At 65.6% G+C, this 14981-nt stretch overlaps 2 protein-coding genes across 4 annotated transcripts; one reads left to right on the forward strand and one right to left on the reverse strand.

Moving 5' to 3' along the window:
• Positions 1-47: 47 nt before the first annotated feature.
• Positions 48-3902, reverse strand: LMNTD2 (lamin tail domain containing 2; the record flags this gene model as incomplete). The annotated part of the gene is made up of 12 exons (XM_080816717.1): positions 48-305; positions 426-478; positions 559-662; positions 911-1107; positions 1194-1313; positions 1404-1593; positions 1709-1823; positions 2210-2499; positions 2833-2921; positions 3003-3083; positions 3350-3505; positions 3642-3902. Coding segments are annotated over 12 exons (1788 nt in total), but the record flags the coding sequence as incomplete, so codon positions are not given.
• Positions 3830-9139, forward strand: RASSF7 (Ras association domain family member 7). Of its 3 annotated transcripts, XM_080816714.1 has the most exons (7): positions 3830-4198; positions 4311-4406; positions 7109-7239; positions 7424-8136; positions 8276-8404; positions 8481-8562; positions 8643-9139. In XM_080816714.1, the coding sequence occupies exons 1-7, from the start codon at positions 3999-4001 to the stop codon at positions 8672-8674; spliced, it is 1383 nt and encodes a 460-aa protein (XP_080672840.1). In that variant the 5' UTR covers positions 3830-3998; the 3' UTR covers positions 8675-9139. The 3 variants fall into 3 exon arrangements, with proteins under 3 accessions (XP_080672840.1, XP_080672842.1, XP_080672841.1); XM_080816716.1 differs by lacking the exons at positions 3830-4198; positions 4311-4406 and adding an exon at positions 6337-6435; XM_080816715.1 differs by lacking the exons at positions 3830-4198; positions 4311-4406 and adding an exon at positions 6448-7003.
• Positions 9140-14981: the final 5842 nt, after the last annotated feature.

Below are 14981 nucleotides of genomic sequence, written 5' to 3' on the forward strand. Positions count from 1 at the left end.
GGACAGGGTACCCCCAAACCAAGCAAACCCTTCTCGACTCTCAGGTGTACATGAATCCGCTTTACTTCGTAGGCGACGTTGGTTCAATAAACGCTGCCCCCGGCACGGCCCGCCTCCCCCGCCTCTCTCCCAGCGCCGCCCCTCGGCCCCGGCGCCCGCCCCACGCAGCCCGCCTACAGCCGCGCTCTCCGGGCGGCGGTGACCGGCGGGCAGGGGAGGAAGCGGAAGCCGTATCTGCTCTCAGCCGCGCTCTGCACCGACAACGCCACCATCGGGCAGCCCCGGTCCACGCCCTTGCAGCACACCTGGGGGCGGGAGCCTCAGAGGCGCGCGGGGCCAGGGCGGGGGCCTGCGCGGAGGACGGGGCACGGCCGGGAACGGGAGGGGGCCAAGGGGCGCGGGCCGGGGCGCGCGCACGCACTCACCCGCACCCTGGGCTCCTTCCTAGCCTGGCAGTCCTCGAGGCGCAGCCCGGCCTCTGCGGGGAACAATGACCGCGTGGGGTCCGGCCGGCCTCCCCCTCCCCGCCGGGCCGCCCGCCGCGCACCGCGCGCTCACCGGGGATGGCGGGCAGGAGCTCCGGCGCCAGCGTCTCGGCGGCCTCAGACGGCGCTGGCACCGCCCGCGGGCGGAAGGTCTTGCTGGCGCTCAGCCGGGGGATCCTGGTGGGGCGAGGGGCTCGTGAGATCCGAAGCCCGCCAGCGGGAAGGGGCGGGGGTGGGGGGTGCGGAGCCTCTGGAGAGGCCGGGACCTGGGGAGGCAGGTGGTGTCCTGACCAGGAACCAGCCTGTGGAGCGGCCCCCAGAGGGGATTGGACCTGAGGTGGGGTACGGCCCTTAGCAGGGAGTCTAGGGTGTTACAAGGGTGGGGCCTGGGAGGAAGTGGAGACCAAGGGACCCGCGGAGCCCACCTGGGCCTCCGCAGTCTGGCCCGGGCCTCCTGCACCCTGTGTGCCCGCAGCTGCCGAGGACCCGGCCTCTGTGTGCAGGCGTCAGCCACCAGCCCGGCCTCGGAGAGCGGGAAGCGGTCTACGGACAAATCGGTGTTGTCAGCGAAGATCCTCGAGGCAGGGGACACGCAGTGGGCGGCCTGATGCTCGCTCAGGACCTGCGGGCGGGCCGGGAGAGGCACGGGGGTCACCCCGTCCACCGGGGCTCACCCCCACCCCACCTCCAGCTGGGATGCACACTGACCTCGCCCTTGGGGTTCAGGAGGAGAGTCACACAGCCCCAGCTAGAGTGGAAGTGCACGGGCTCCTGGCCCAAGGACGAGGGCAGGTGCTTCTTGGTGCTGCGGGGCCCCTCGCCCCAAACCTGGTGGACATGGCCAGGGGGTGGGTGAACAGCGGTGGGAGCCTGAGCCGAGGCCACCGCAGGGCTGGGGGGCAGGGGGCGGGGACACACCGTGACGTGGTGGCTCGGAGGCAGCAGCGTGCGGGGCGGGAAGCGGTACACGCGCACAGGAAAGCCGCGCTCCAGCTGCTGCAGCGTGAGGCCACCCAGGTCCACGGTCTCCTCCAGCGACTGGTTGAGGACACGCACAAACCTCTCCCGGGCACTGACTGCCACAATCTTCAGGCAGGAACACCCTGGGCTGGGTGAGGTGTGGGGAGGGTAGGTGCACTACGCAGAGAGGCTTGGCCACCCCTCCAGTGCGTCCTGGTTGGAGACCCCCCTCCTGCCAGGACCCCACCGGGCCACCCCCTCACCTCCAGGGGCACCCCGAATGCGGGTGCTCAGGAGCTGCACAGGGCTCCCCGGTCAGGGTCGGGACTGTCCTGCCTGGCTGGTCCCGCGGGGCCGTCCTGAGATCCAGGGAAAGACCTGTCGGAAGGGGCACCCCGTACAGAGCGCGCACTGTGGACATCTCCCGTGAGGCCAGACTGACGCGCAGCACCCCACAGGTGCACTTGGGAGAGGCACAGCTCTGGGGCTCAGATCCAGAGCGGGAAGGCTGGACCCGGGAGGCTGAGGGAAGCAGAGGGATAACTCCCAAGTACGGGGGGCAGGGTGGATAGCCAGCGTGCACAGGCAGCAGCAGGTACCTCCAAGACCACCCTAACCCCCAGGGATGAGACTGGAGAGGCCTCAGCGACCTTGTTCCGGGCAGTCATGAAGACCAAGGTGTTGGGGGACGCGCTATTAGGGCTTTGGGCAGAGATCACAGCCTTGCAGGGAGGCAGTAAGTGGGGAGAGCTGCTATGCCCCACCTCCAGACCGTGTCTGCATTTCCCTGCTGAGGCTCCTGGAGCTGGCCTCCGTTAGCTCCACGCGGCTTGGCGTGCACGGGGGGTGTCCTGTCACCTTCTGCACACAATAATGCTCAGCCAGCTGGCCACTGCTGGAGTCAGAGTCCGCGCCCCCGGAGCTGCTCGTGCCCATGAAGGGCAGGGAACTCCACTCGACACTCTTGAGGCGCTGCTCTATCCCCGGTCTGCGCAGCGACGAGGCCCACTCGCTCGACGGTGGGGCCTCTGGGGGTGGCAGGGGCCGTGGGTGCCTGCGGGCCACAGTCTGCTGATCTGCTTGCTGCGGCTGCCTTTGACTTCTAGACTCCAGCCCCGCGCCCATCTAGCCCCCCCAAGGGGGTGGGGCACCCTGGTACCCAGGGGTGGGGAGAGGGGAAAGGGCTCCTGGAAGGACCGTGAGGGCTCAGGAGCCCTTTCCCCTCACGGTGAACCCCGTCCTACAGATGGGAGAACTGACCTTGGAAGGTATAAGTGACTTGTCCACGGACACTAAGGGTAGAACTTGGACTCTGGTCCACATACGCCAAGGCACTCCCCGCCCCCCACCCCGCACCCCAGGAGGAGTGCACAAGGAGCACAGTTACTTCGGGTCTGAGCTGGACTCCATGTTGCTGAAGAGGTTGGGATACCGCTGGGCAATGCTGTTCCAGTCCACGTCCTCCAGCCGGAAACCCTGGTCAGGAAACAGCAGGCCCGTGACCCTCCCCTCCCACAGGGCTGCCGGCTATGAGAGCACGTGGGGGACCCTGCTCACCTCTCTCACCTCCCCGGTGGAGGGGCCCTGCTCACTCTCAGAGACGTCGCTGAAGTCCATCAGGGTTTCTGCAGTGACCACCTGCACACGGGGAGCGGAGACCAGTGGGTGGGGCTGGGGGAGAGAGCGCTCTCCTTCGACCTCACTAGGCACAGGTTCACAGTGGGTCAGGTGGGTGGAACCAGGGGGTTTCTCCCTGTCCCGTGGTCCCGAGGGGGGACAGGCTTCCCGGGCAGGCCAGCCCCACCAAAGGACCTGGAGGAGAGACGATGGCTACTCAGGGGACGTCCAAGGAGGGTTGGGGAGGGGAACACAGGAGGCAAGTGGGTGGGCCGAGCGGGGCTCACCTCCACACTGCCGGTGGAGGAGCGTAGTATGCGCCCCACCCAGGAGGAGCGGGCCAGCTGCAGGAGGCAGGACTTCTGGAAGGCCTGCAGCTCAGCCTCCAGCTGCTGCACGGTGGTCGTGGTCCGCAGCAGACGCTCCTCCAGCTGGGACTTCTCCTGCTCCCGGAGGGCGCATAGGTGGGGCAGGGTCTTCTCCAGCTGCTGATCCCCCAAGGCCAACCCCTACCTGGGCCCTGCTCCTCACCCCAGCTTGGGTCCCCTCCCCGACTCCCTGGTCCCACCTGCCCCTCACCAGCTGGGCCTGTTCCTTCTGCTTTTTCAAGTCCAGAGTCAGCTTTTGGACCTGATTTTGCAGGAACTTTTCCTGATTACGTCCACTCCTGGGGAAAGGGGCAATCGTAGCAGCCCCCGCCTCGAGGTCAGCAGCCAAGGAAGGGAGGAGGGGCCCCTCTTCCTTGACACTGGGGGCCCAAGGGCATCGGGTTCCAGTGAGCCAGGCCAAGTCTGGCTCTGAGAGGCCTGGGCTGTAGGGGGGGTCTAGGTGCAGCGACTCTCAGTGTGTTCGGAGTTAGGGTAGAAGGTCAGGCTTCAAGTGAGGCTTAGGGCCAGAGTAAGAAGTTGCAGCGTCAGTCAGGACTGGTGGTTGGGGATGGGGGTCGGACAAAAACCAGTTCGAGCCAGGACAGAGGCTGGGTTGGGCTGGGGGACTAGCACTTTGCTGGTCACCTCTCAGGTGGAAGCCCAGCCACCTCACGCAGGACGTGGCAGCGCCGGGCATCCTGGCGGTTCTGGACGGCCCACCGCAGAGCCTGGATCTCCAGCTCCCGTTGGCCCCACAGCAGCCGCAAGGTTCGAGTGTCCAGAGACTCAGGGGCCAACCTGCAATGCAGTGATCAGGCCCTGCCCCCTAGCTGGCCAGGCCCAAGTGGCTGGCCACCCATCTCTCCCTTCCTTACTGTAGGTTGACGGAGAAGACCACCTGTGTAGAGTTGGGCTTGGCGTCCTGTGCGCATGTGGGACCCCCCGGCTCTTGGGGTGTGCCGGCGGGAGGCTCCAGGTGGGCACTGACTGGCTCTTGGTCCTCCCTTGAGAAAAAGGGAGCCTTTTTCTCAGCTTCTTCATCCTCTTGGCAAGACTCAGGCGCCATTCTCGGTGTTCCTGGGGGAGCTGCGAGGGATGGGATGGCTGTCATCCTTGTGTCCTATGCGTGGCTACCCCTGCGGGGCTCTCCTTACAAGGCCATGAGTGTGTGCGTACGTCTGACAGCCCTAGACAGCACCACTCCAAAGAGGTCTGTGTGTGCACGCGTGTGTGCACGTACCCCACAGGACACTAGACTGCTGGTCACACGTGTGCCCACGTCTGTATGTTTCTGAACAGGACAAGACAGCAGGTCACCCCCAGGCAACATGTCACCTGAGTGCACATTTCCTGTTGTCATCCCCCATCACCCCTGCCTTCTAGGACCTGAGGTCCTGTCCCTCAACCTAGAGCAAGAGTCCCCAGAGGGACTGGTCCTTTGCCTGTGATGCCCCCAGGCCCAGGGCCTTACCCCAAACACTCACCTGAGGCCTGAGATCCAAGCGGGCCTAGGGAAAGAAAGGCTCTAGAGTGTTGCCATGGATACCAGCACCCAGAAGGGGAGGGGCTGTTTGTTACCAGGAGCTTCCAGGGAAACCCCAGGCCAGGGCCCTTTGTGAGCCTTGGGCCCACCTCCCGACCCAGCCGGAAGGAGAAACTGAGGCTGGGTTGTTGCCCAGGTGGCCTTCGCAGGCTCAGGGGACCGTGGAGCAACGAGCAGGCCCTGCCATGGTCACACACTCAGTCTGCCACCGCAGCCAACCTTGGGGAGGCTCCCACAGTCCCTCCCCACCCTCACTGTGGCAGCAGGCAGGTCCTGGGGGCACGGCTGCCCGGTGTATGGGGGCTTACCGGCCTCTATCCGTCAATGAGCCCCCCGAGTGCTTCCCACAGCATCTTCCCACTCAGAGGCTGATGCCCACCTTCCTAAACCCCAAGTCAGAAGCCTGTCCTTCTCCAGTCCATCTCCCACCTTGGGGGGCCCTGGGGACAGCCTCATAACTTTGACAACAGTTCCCTCTGCCCCCGAACAAAAGTGAGGCACCAGATCCGACACACAGGCCAATGTCCTCCAGCCTTCACCTCCCCCCTCCCCACTTCCGATCATTCCTTAAGATCCTCAACTCTGCTTTCCCCCGGGACTTCCTGAGCTGGGGAGGAGCCCCCCCCCATGGCCCACTGTGAGGAGGCAGAGCAGGCTCCCAACGCCCGGTCCACAGACAGCACGGAGGCTGTGAGGGGCCCTGGCTGCCGGGCTGGCTGGGTTCTCAGGCTCAGGGTGCCCACGTGCACCAACAAGTCGAGGGGGCGCCGGGCCCCACTGGGGGCAGGGAGGGGTGCGGGCAAAGAGCCCAGGGTCTTTGTCTTGCTTTGTCCCCAGCAGCTTCAGAGCAGCCTTCTCCCCCATCGGGCCCGCCGGGCTGGCGGCAGCCAGAGAGGGCCCCCGCCCTCCCGACGGAGCCGGGTCGGGGTGGGGGGTGGCGGGGCGGGCCCTGGCCTTGCGGGCCGCGCCCGCCCCCTGCGTGCAGAGACCGCGGGGTCCCAGGCCGGTGCCCCCTCCCTCGGCAGGAGACGCACGGGACTGGACTGGGAGGCTTCCGAGGAAGCGGGCCCGGAAGCGGAGCCAGACACCTGTGCCGCGTGCCGCCAGCCGCTCAGAGCGCTTCCGCGTCGCTCGCGGTCTTCGGGCGTGCGTGGACGAGGCCCGGCCGCCCCTCCGCGCCGCCGAGCTCCGCCCACACCTGGGCGCCGCCGGGGGCGGGGCGGGCGGGGAGCCAATGGGAGGGGCGGGGCGCAGGCGGGGTGGCCAATGGGCTTTGGCGCAGGGCGGGCGGTGCGACCCTGGGAGCCAATAGGAGGGCGAGGGGCGGGGCCCTGGGGCTGCGGGCCAATGGAGTGGCGAGCCGGGGCTCGCCCGCGGCGCTGGAGGCGGCAGGTTGCGGCGGCGCCGGGCTCCGGGAAGCAGCCAGTTCGAGTCTGGGTCCCGGAGGCCGGCGAGCGCCCAGGTGAGCCGCGCGGGGCCCGGGTCCTCCCGCGTGCGGGGCGCGGCCTCGGGCGGCAACTCCGACGGAGGGACGCGGGCTGGGCCGCCGTGGGGGCCGCGCCGCACCTGCAGCGGCCCCGCGGCGGCGACGGCGGCCTGGGGCGGGGCGGCGAGCGCAGCGGCTGGAGGGAGCGGCCAGGGCGCTGCCCGCCCCGGCGAGGGCCGCCCCGGCGCGGTTCCGTGGCTCCGGAGGGCCGAGGTCGGAGTGGCGGGGAGGGGGCGTTCCCATGGCAGCGGGAAGCCGTGTTTTCGTGAGGGCGCCCTTGGGTGCCCGAGCTCGGCGTCCCGTGGGAGGGGCAGTGCCCTTCGAGCCCGGCGCCTGGGGAGGCAGGGAGTGCTGGATCTGGTTAATGATTCGCCTGGTTCCGGGGGAGTGGGGCGGGGCCAGAGGAGGCTGGGCCGTGCGGGAGCTTCGGAGAGCTCCTGGAGGGCACACTGGTTAGCCCTTGGGGGGGCTGGTCGTGCCTCCACCCCCCCAGTGTATGACCTGCGTGTGGGGCTAGGCTATAGGAGAGCAGGACTGACATGAGGTGGGGGGCGCACAGTAGCCCTGAACCGCCTCTGGGGGTGAGGAGAGGCCAGGCGGTGGTGGGGCCAGGCAGGGCCTGACCCTCTGGCCTTTGTCCTCCCTGCAGGACAGGGATGCTGTCTGGGCTGGCAGCGATGGAGCTGAAGGTGTGGGTGGATGGCATACAGCGCGTGGTCTGTGGGGTCTCAGAGCAAACCACCTGTCAGGAAGTAGTCTTCGCACTAGCCCAAGCCATAGGTGAGTCCTTTCGGGCACAGATAGCCCAACAGGTGCACCTGAGGTGGGGCCGGGTCCTCGTCCCCTTCCCCCATCAAGGCTGGGGCTGGCTGCTGATCCCTCTTGCCCTCCCCTACTTTCTCAAGCCAGGTGGATGGAGGGTCGGCGGGGGGCGCATCCGCTGACCTGTCTCCTCCTACCCCAGGCCAGACGGGCCGCTTTGTGCTCGTGCAGCGTCTCAGGGAAAAGGAACGGCAGCTGCTGCCCCAAGAGTGTCCAGTGGGTGCCCAGGCCACCTGTGGACAGTTTGCCAGTGATGTCCAGTTTGTGCTGAGGCGGACAGGGCCCAGCCTTGCTGGGAGGCCCTCCTCAGACAGCTGCCCACCTCCTGAGCGCTGCCCGATCCGTGCCAGCCTCCCCCCGAAGCCACGGCCAGCCCTGGGCCACGAGCAGCGCAAAGCGTGGACCTTCAGCCTGGGGTGCCCCGGACTGGCCCCCGGCCCTGCACCACCTGACCCCGTGGCCCCCGAAGCACCAGTCCCAGGCTCCAGTGCAGACCTGCAGGGCCTGGAGCGCAGGGTGCGGAGGAACGCGGCGGAGCTGGGTCAGGAAGCCTTCTGGGAGCAGGAGCTGCGGCGGGAGCAGGCTCGGGAGCGGGAGGGGCAGGCGCGCCTGCAGGCCCTGAGCGCAGCCACCGCGGAGCACGCTGCCCGGCTACAGGCCCTGGATGCCCAGGCCCGTGCCCTGGAGGCGGAGCTCCATCTGGCCTCAGAGGCCCCCGGGCCCCCCTCGCCCACCGCGTCTGCAGCGGAACGCCTGCGCCAGGACCTGGCTGCCCAGGAGCGGCAAAGCGCAGAAGTGCAGGGCAGCCTGGCCCTGGTGAGCAGGGCCCTGCAGGCGGCCGAGCACGCCCTACAGGTGAGCCCGCAGGCCCCCGAGCCCCTGCCAGTGGCCCCAGTGCGAGCGGATTTGGGGGCTGGCCTCTGGGTCAGGCCAAGGAGAGCGCGAGGCCATGGAGCCCCGTGGCTGCGTCCCCTGAGGGCCCCATGTGCCCCAGGCCCAAGCCCAGGAACTTGAGGAGCTGAACCGGGAGCTGCGTCAGTGCAACCTGCAGGCGTTCATCCAGCAGACGGGGGCTGCACTGCCGCCGGCCCCGCGGCCGGACAGGGGCCCCCTCAGCACACAGGTCAGAGTGCTTCCGGAGGGAGCCCAGGGGCGTGGGGGGCCTGGCCCACCTCCAAGCTGACCTCCTCTCCCCACAGGACCTTCTGCCTCCGGCCAGAGAAGAGTCCCTCACGAGAACCCCTCGGAGTCCTGCTCTAGCGTCCAGCCTGAGCCCAGAGAGTACGTCTGTCTCCCCCACTTCGGGTGGGACAGGGCCTTCCTGTCCTCCTCAGTGCCCTCAGCCTGTGCCCTCCCCACAGTTGCCCCAATGAGGCAGAACTCCTGGAGGTAGCAGCTTTGGCCCCAAAGTGGACGTCCACTGCCAGCCCGGCCCAGGGCTCCCGTGACACGACGAGCAAGGGCAGCCAAGGCCAGCCTGACCTGGATGACAGGAGAGCTGGTAGTCGCGGAGGAGTCGTTCCCCCATGACGTGGGAAGCCCTGGTGCCCTGGGCCTGAGACAGAGCACCTCGGGGCCCCGGGCTTTCCACCGTGTGGGGGTGGAGGGAGTCTGCCGACCCCCCTGGATAGGCAGGAGGCATGACCAGCTCAGAACGTGCTACACCCCAAAGGTCACGGCTCCTTGTGGGGGATGGGAGATGTGTGGACACTGCTCAGCTGTGGGTGTGTGCTTGTGTGTGGGAGGTAGCCTTCCTCGAGCCTGCATACACACACGGGCATGCCGCCTCCCCTACCCCAACCCTAAAACCTCAATAAACTGCCCAGAATGGCTTCAGTGTGTCCTGAAGCTGCACCAGACAGGGTCTGTGGGCCCTAAAACTTGAGACCAGCCAGGGTCACTGGGGAGTCCCTCAATCTACCTGGGGCTGGCCACGACCAGGGCTCTTGAGAAAGGGGTCTCCCAGGGACCAGTGGTCAGTTGGGCCCCGAATTGGGGCTTGTAGGGCCTCACATTTCCAGCTGCTGTGCCCATCCCCACCCAGGGGCTCTCCTTGGCAGCCCAAGCCTGGATTGAGAGTTGCATATTATGGGGCCTCAGAGCAGCCTCAGGCCTGGTCGGGTGTCTGTGTGGGCCCTCTCCTGACTGGCTCCCCTCCTGCGGCCTACTCCTCACCAGTAGCCGGAGCTGCCACCGCATGGAGACGGGTCCCTGGACAAGAGGACTCAAGGACGTGCCAGACCTGCCTATCAGGTTTGCTGAGGTTTATGGAGAGCCTGTGGGGGCACGTCCCCAGACTCCTGCCCAGAACCCAGGAGCTCTGCCCAGAGGAGCTCTGTTGGCCCCGTGAGGGTGTGGCTGCCCAGCCTTCCACCAGGCCCCCTCTGCTTCCCAGGTCAATGTGCAGGCTCAAAATTAGGGCAGTGATCACAGTCCTGGGCCTGGGATGGGCTGCAGGCCCCACCTGTGAGCACCGTGGCTGGCACTGGAGCCCTCCGTGATGGTCAGAACACAGGGGCTCGGTGCAGCCACACACACTGGGGAACGGGAGATAGAGGCACCTTTGATGATGGGAGTCTCTGTGTTGAGGCTGGGGGTCAGCAACTTTTGGATGGACTCAGCCTTCTGGAGTGGCCCCCAAGCTCAGCCTGGTGTTCTCCTCTTCTTCTGGGGCTGACCATAGGGGACAAGAAGTCCTGAGTACAGGAGCGAGGAAGTCACCAAGAGCAGCTTGTGGGGGAGGGGATTAATGAGGACTGGATACTTCCTGCCCAAGGTGGAACAGGACAGGGAGTGACAACTGGACAGCAGCAGCACGGGACTTCTGGCCCAGGCTCCTCACTCCAAAGCCCCCAGTCCTACATAGCTCCTACCTACACTCCCACCTGAGCCCACGGTCTACCGCACGGCCACCCACTGGAGACAGGGCTGAGTGCACAGTCACACGGGTATAGCCTGGAATGCAAATGCCGATCATGTTGTGTCCTGGGTGGGAGGGCTGGAGCTGTGGGCAGCGGGCAGTCACCACCAGGTCAAATGAGGCCTGCTCTCCCCACCCACAGCCCTCACCTGTACTCGGGAGGGTTGGATGTTCCTCTGAGCAGCAGCACAGGGTCCTCTCCCAAGCTGAGCACACTGACCAGCACAGGGCAAAGCCAGGTGCTGGCTGGGAATGAGTCCACTCTCTCCTGGTGTCATGTGCTCTCCCACACCCCAAAGGGAAGCAGTTCTGGTACTGGCAGAGCTCGCACACCCCTGGTCTCCTGTGTCTGATTCCAAGGAACACCTGTTCCTTCTGAAGACATTGCCAGGGACCTGTCCCCGGTTTGCTACTGGCTGAGAAGCTGATGAGCCCTCTTCACCTGGGAAGGGTCCTCAGGTAGCCAGCATGCTCGGGTGGGGAAGGGGGCAGAACCTTCCACCTCTGTGGCTGCTCCAGGTGGACAAAATCCCGTATCCCCCAAAAGTGGCCAGAAGTGCTTCAAAAAAGTAAGCAAACACTGGGGCTGTTGAGAAGTTTACTTTGGAGCTTTAAGCTGCACTTTGAAAACAACGATGTGAGCTATGCTGAGCCAAGGAGACCCAGCTCCCCACCCCCACCAGACACACACATCCAGGCCATGGCAGGGCAGGACCAAGCCAGGTCAGCCCAGTTCCCTGGCCAAGGTGAGACAGGACCCAGTCATCACCAATGTCTCTGTAGGGCCTGACTGTGCTGGGGGATGGCACTGGAGCCCCTGCTCACCCCCAGTACAAAAGTACTCTTGTGGGCTGGCTGGGAACACGGGGGCTCCCTGGGGGTCTCCCACAGCAAGTCACTGCCTTGTGGCAGGCAACTGGCTCCACTGGTTCTCAACCCCAAGGGCCACCCACAACCTCTCTGTCGCCTGCAGAACCTGTCCTGCCAAGCCTGCTGGGTGTGACCCTCAGGGCACCACAGTGACCTTTACCACAGTGTCCCTCCAAAGGTGAGTCCAAGTCCATGCAAGGTCTCAACTCAGGCTGCCTGTCCCTCACGCTGCTCTGACAACGGCAGACCCAGTGCCAGCCATCAATGCCCACCATCTGGGGAGGAGGCAGGGCCTGCAGCGGGCATCCTGGCCCCTGCATGCCTGGAGGCGGCTCAGGACATGCTCTCCGACCAGCAGATCCTCACAGCAGGCTGAGAACCCCAGCAGAGGGGCGCCTGCGTGGCTCGGTGGGTTAAGCCTCTGCCTTCGGCTCAGGTCATGGTCTCAGGGTCCTGGGATCGAGTCCCGCGGGCTCTCTGCTCAGCAGGGAGCCTGCTTCCCTCTCTCTCTCTGCCTGCCTCTCTGCCAACGTGTGATCTCTGTTAAATAAATAAATAAAATATTAAAAAAAAAAAAAAAGAACCCCAGCAGAGAAAGCAGGCCCGGCGGCAGACAGGCTGGGGGCTCCACCGGGTGCCCCGCCTCCAGGAGGGCACACCGCTGGGCACAAGTGGGTCCTTGGCATTCTTGCTGAGTGGCAGAAATATGCAGAAAACCCAAATCTGTCACCATCTTCCTTGAGTTCCCAGTGGTGGCCCTCAAGAGGCAGGTAGTAGGGGGTCCGGCCCCGAGGGCCAAGGGTCTGACCAGAACACCTGTTTCAGCTTGGCGACATTCAGAAGACCATCCAGCAACTCTGCAGCTCCTGGCACCTGAGACACACAAGGAAAGTTCCCTCCAAGGGCGCATCTGGCCCAATCTGAGCCCCCTCGTGTGGAGGGCTGTGAAGCCCCACGGTGTTTCCCCTTCCTCCCCACCCCGCTAGTGAGCGCCGACAAAGGGGCGCCCTCTCCCCGTCTTGGTGTTTGTCCTCCCACCTGGTCTGGCCGTCCCCTGCCCGACACATCAGGGTCACAGAAGGGCCGGGGCGGTCGCGCTGCCCAGGGACAGATCAGCCGCTGTCACACGCACAGTGGGTCCGGAGCAGCGCAGTGTGCGGTGGGCAGTGGCTGCCCTGCGCCTGGAGGGACCACCGGGTGCACAGAAGGGCCGTCCCACCCCCGACCCCTCCTTCCCCTCCAACTTGTGCGTCCGAGCCCCACCGCACCAGCCCTGCCCGAGCCCCCGCCCGCCGGTCTGGGACCCCTCGCGCGTCACCTGCAACCGCCGCGCGGGGCCGTCGCCGGCTCTCAGCCCAAATTCGGCGGCGACCACGGGACCCCGCCGCCCCCGACCGGCCCCCGACCGCCCCCCGACCGCCCGCACCCGGAGCCTGGCTCGCGCCCCGCCCCCGGCCCGTATGCAAATACGCGAGTCTCGCGGCCAATGGCCAGCCGGGCCGGGCCCGCCCTGCTGCGTCCCAGCCAGTGGGCGCGAGGTGGGGGCGGGCCGCCACGCCCACCGCCGCGCGGCCCCTCGCGGGCGCGGCCGGCGCGTTCCTTTCCGCACGTCGACCTCGGGGCGGGGCCGCCACCTGCCGGGCGGGGCCTGCGGGCGCCGCGCTGCTGCCGTGCGGGGCGGCTCCCCCGCCGGCCCGGCGGGTGGTACCGCCCGAGGCGCTTCCCCCGCCCGCGCGGTGGGCCCGCAGCTCCCGGGAACGCGCGGGGCTGGGGTGCACGTAGCCCGGCCGCGCCCTCCGGACGCACATGGGGCCCGCGCTGCCCGCGGACCCCGCGGAGCGCTGTGGCTGGCGGGCCGGTGCTCCGCGGTACCCCGGTGGAATCCGTCACCTTGGAAGGCTCGGAATCCGAGTGCGGAGGGGACACGGCGCGGGGCGCAGGGCCATTGGTGCTTTTGCCCCGTCCTGTCTGGGCTTTGAAAAAGTATAAAGCGTGAGAACAGACTGTTTCAGACCTGGAGTTATTGACTCCTTGGTGATGCCCTAAGGTGGCAGCCAAGGGAGATTTGGCCCTGACCCCCTTCCCCTCACATTCTCCTCCCCGCCTCCACGGCCAAGGGGACCCCTGAGGCAGAACCAGGGGTCATGCGGACCCCCAATGGGGTAGAGACCCTTGCTCTCCTTTTGTTCCTGACACAGGAGTCCTCACAAGCCCTCTGCGCCCTTCCAAAGTGAGCCAGAGCTCCCCACTTTCCCTCACCTCACCCACTCAAGTCTTCCGCATCTGCCTCAACCCTGGCCCTCCCTAGAGGACCCCACTCACCTGGCTCCAGGCAGCCTCAAAGGAGCCCTTGGCTCTTCACTGCCCAGGGGCTCAGCCTCAGCCACCCCTGTCCCTGGTGGTTCACCTGTAGCCATCCTAGCCTCTACACCACCTGTTCCTGGTTCTCCCTTCCTCCAGTGACCTCCCTGCATCCTACCTGTGTGGGGCCTGGAGCCCCCCCAGGTGCCGCAGCCCCAGCACAGGCCCTGCTGCACCCTTCCCATCGCCACACTCAGTTTATTTCTTCCTTCAAAACCATCGCCTGAATGGCTAAGTGCAGAGGCTCTGGGACAGCAGGAGCCTGAAGCTTGGGGATAGAAATCCGAAGCGGGGATGTTGTGGGTGCGGCTGCCTATGGGTGGGGAAAGAGCACCGAGGAGCAAGGAGCTGGCCCAGTTCTACTGGTGCTCATCAGGGGAGGGGGTCGGCAAAGCCCAGATACCGTGGTCTGGAAGGAACACAAAGAATCTGCAGGACCCCTGAGGGGGCCCACACCTTCAGGACAGGGTAGAGGTTTGGAGGAAAGAAGTCTGGAGTTGGGGGACAGAGAGAAGCCAGAAGTCAGGGTGACTCTGAGTTCCTGTCTTAGTGTTACTGGTATGACCTCCAGCTGTGTCCCCCAGTCCTGCAGGTTCCAAATGCACCCCTTACCACCCTCTGTAGTGGGTTGAATAGTGTCCCCTCAAAAAGATGTCTATATCCAAATGTCTAGACCCTGGGAACGTTAGGTTACTTGGGAAAAGGGTCTCTGCAGCCATAATTAAGGGTCTTGAGATAAAATCATTTTGGTTTCCCTGGGTGCGCACTAAGTCCAACGACAAGTGTACTTATAAGAGACAGATGAGAGGAGGGCCATGTAAAGACAGAGGCAAACTCTGGGGTGATGTGGCCACAAGCCAAGGAAGCCTGGAGCACCACAAACTGGGAGAGGCAGGAAAGGATTTCCTACAGATTCCCCCGGAGCAGGGCTCCCTTGGATTTCAGATCTGTAACTTCTGGGGCTGTGAGAAAATCGTCTGTTGTTTAAGCTACTCCGTCTGTGGTCACTGGTTAAGGCAGGCCCGGGACGCTTACAAGCCCGCCTTCCCAAGTCAGGGAACACAGCCGTGCCTGGCTCCCCCCACTCTGGCCCTGTTTGTGTGCAGGCCTGATGGCAGGGGAAAGAGCTGGTGGGGGCTGGATAGAACCAAGGTAGCTCCCAGTCCTGCTGCACCCTCCTATACAGGAGAGCAGTGCACATCTCGTGTATGTTCCTGCCTGTGCTGGGGTGGGCGGCAGAACGGGGTGCACTAAGCACCACCCCAAACCCAGCAGGGAATACCGAGTGCAGGTCTATGAGGGGCATGGGGCAGGGTACACATGTTGTGTCCTTGCTTGGAACTAGCATGTGAGAGGTGGCAGGTGGGTGGCTAGTCAGTGTGGCCTGGAGGTGACAGTATAGACAGTGGGTATATACAGAAGGTGTCCACATGCCCTTCCTCGCCTGACTTCCAAGTTGCCCTCCTGTTTACTTCGCACATCTCTCAGCAAATCCCCTTCCTTCAGAATCTACCAGGAGTTTCTTGCGCCCAGCCCAGCCCAGGCCATG

This window comes from Martes martes (genome assembly GCF_963455335.1).
Source record: "Martes martes genome assembly, chromosome: 10".
Classification (NCBI taxonomy): Eukaryota; Metazoa; Chordata; class Mammalia; order Carnivora; family Mustelidae; genus Martes; species Martes martes.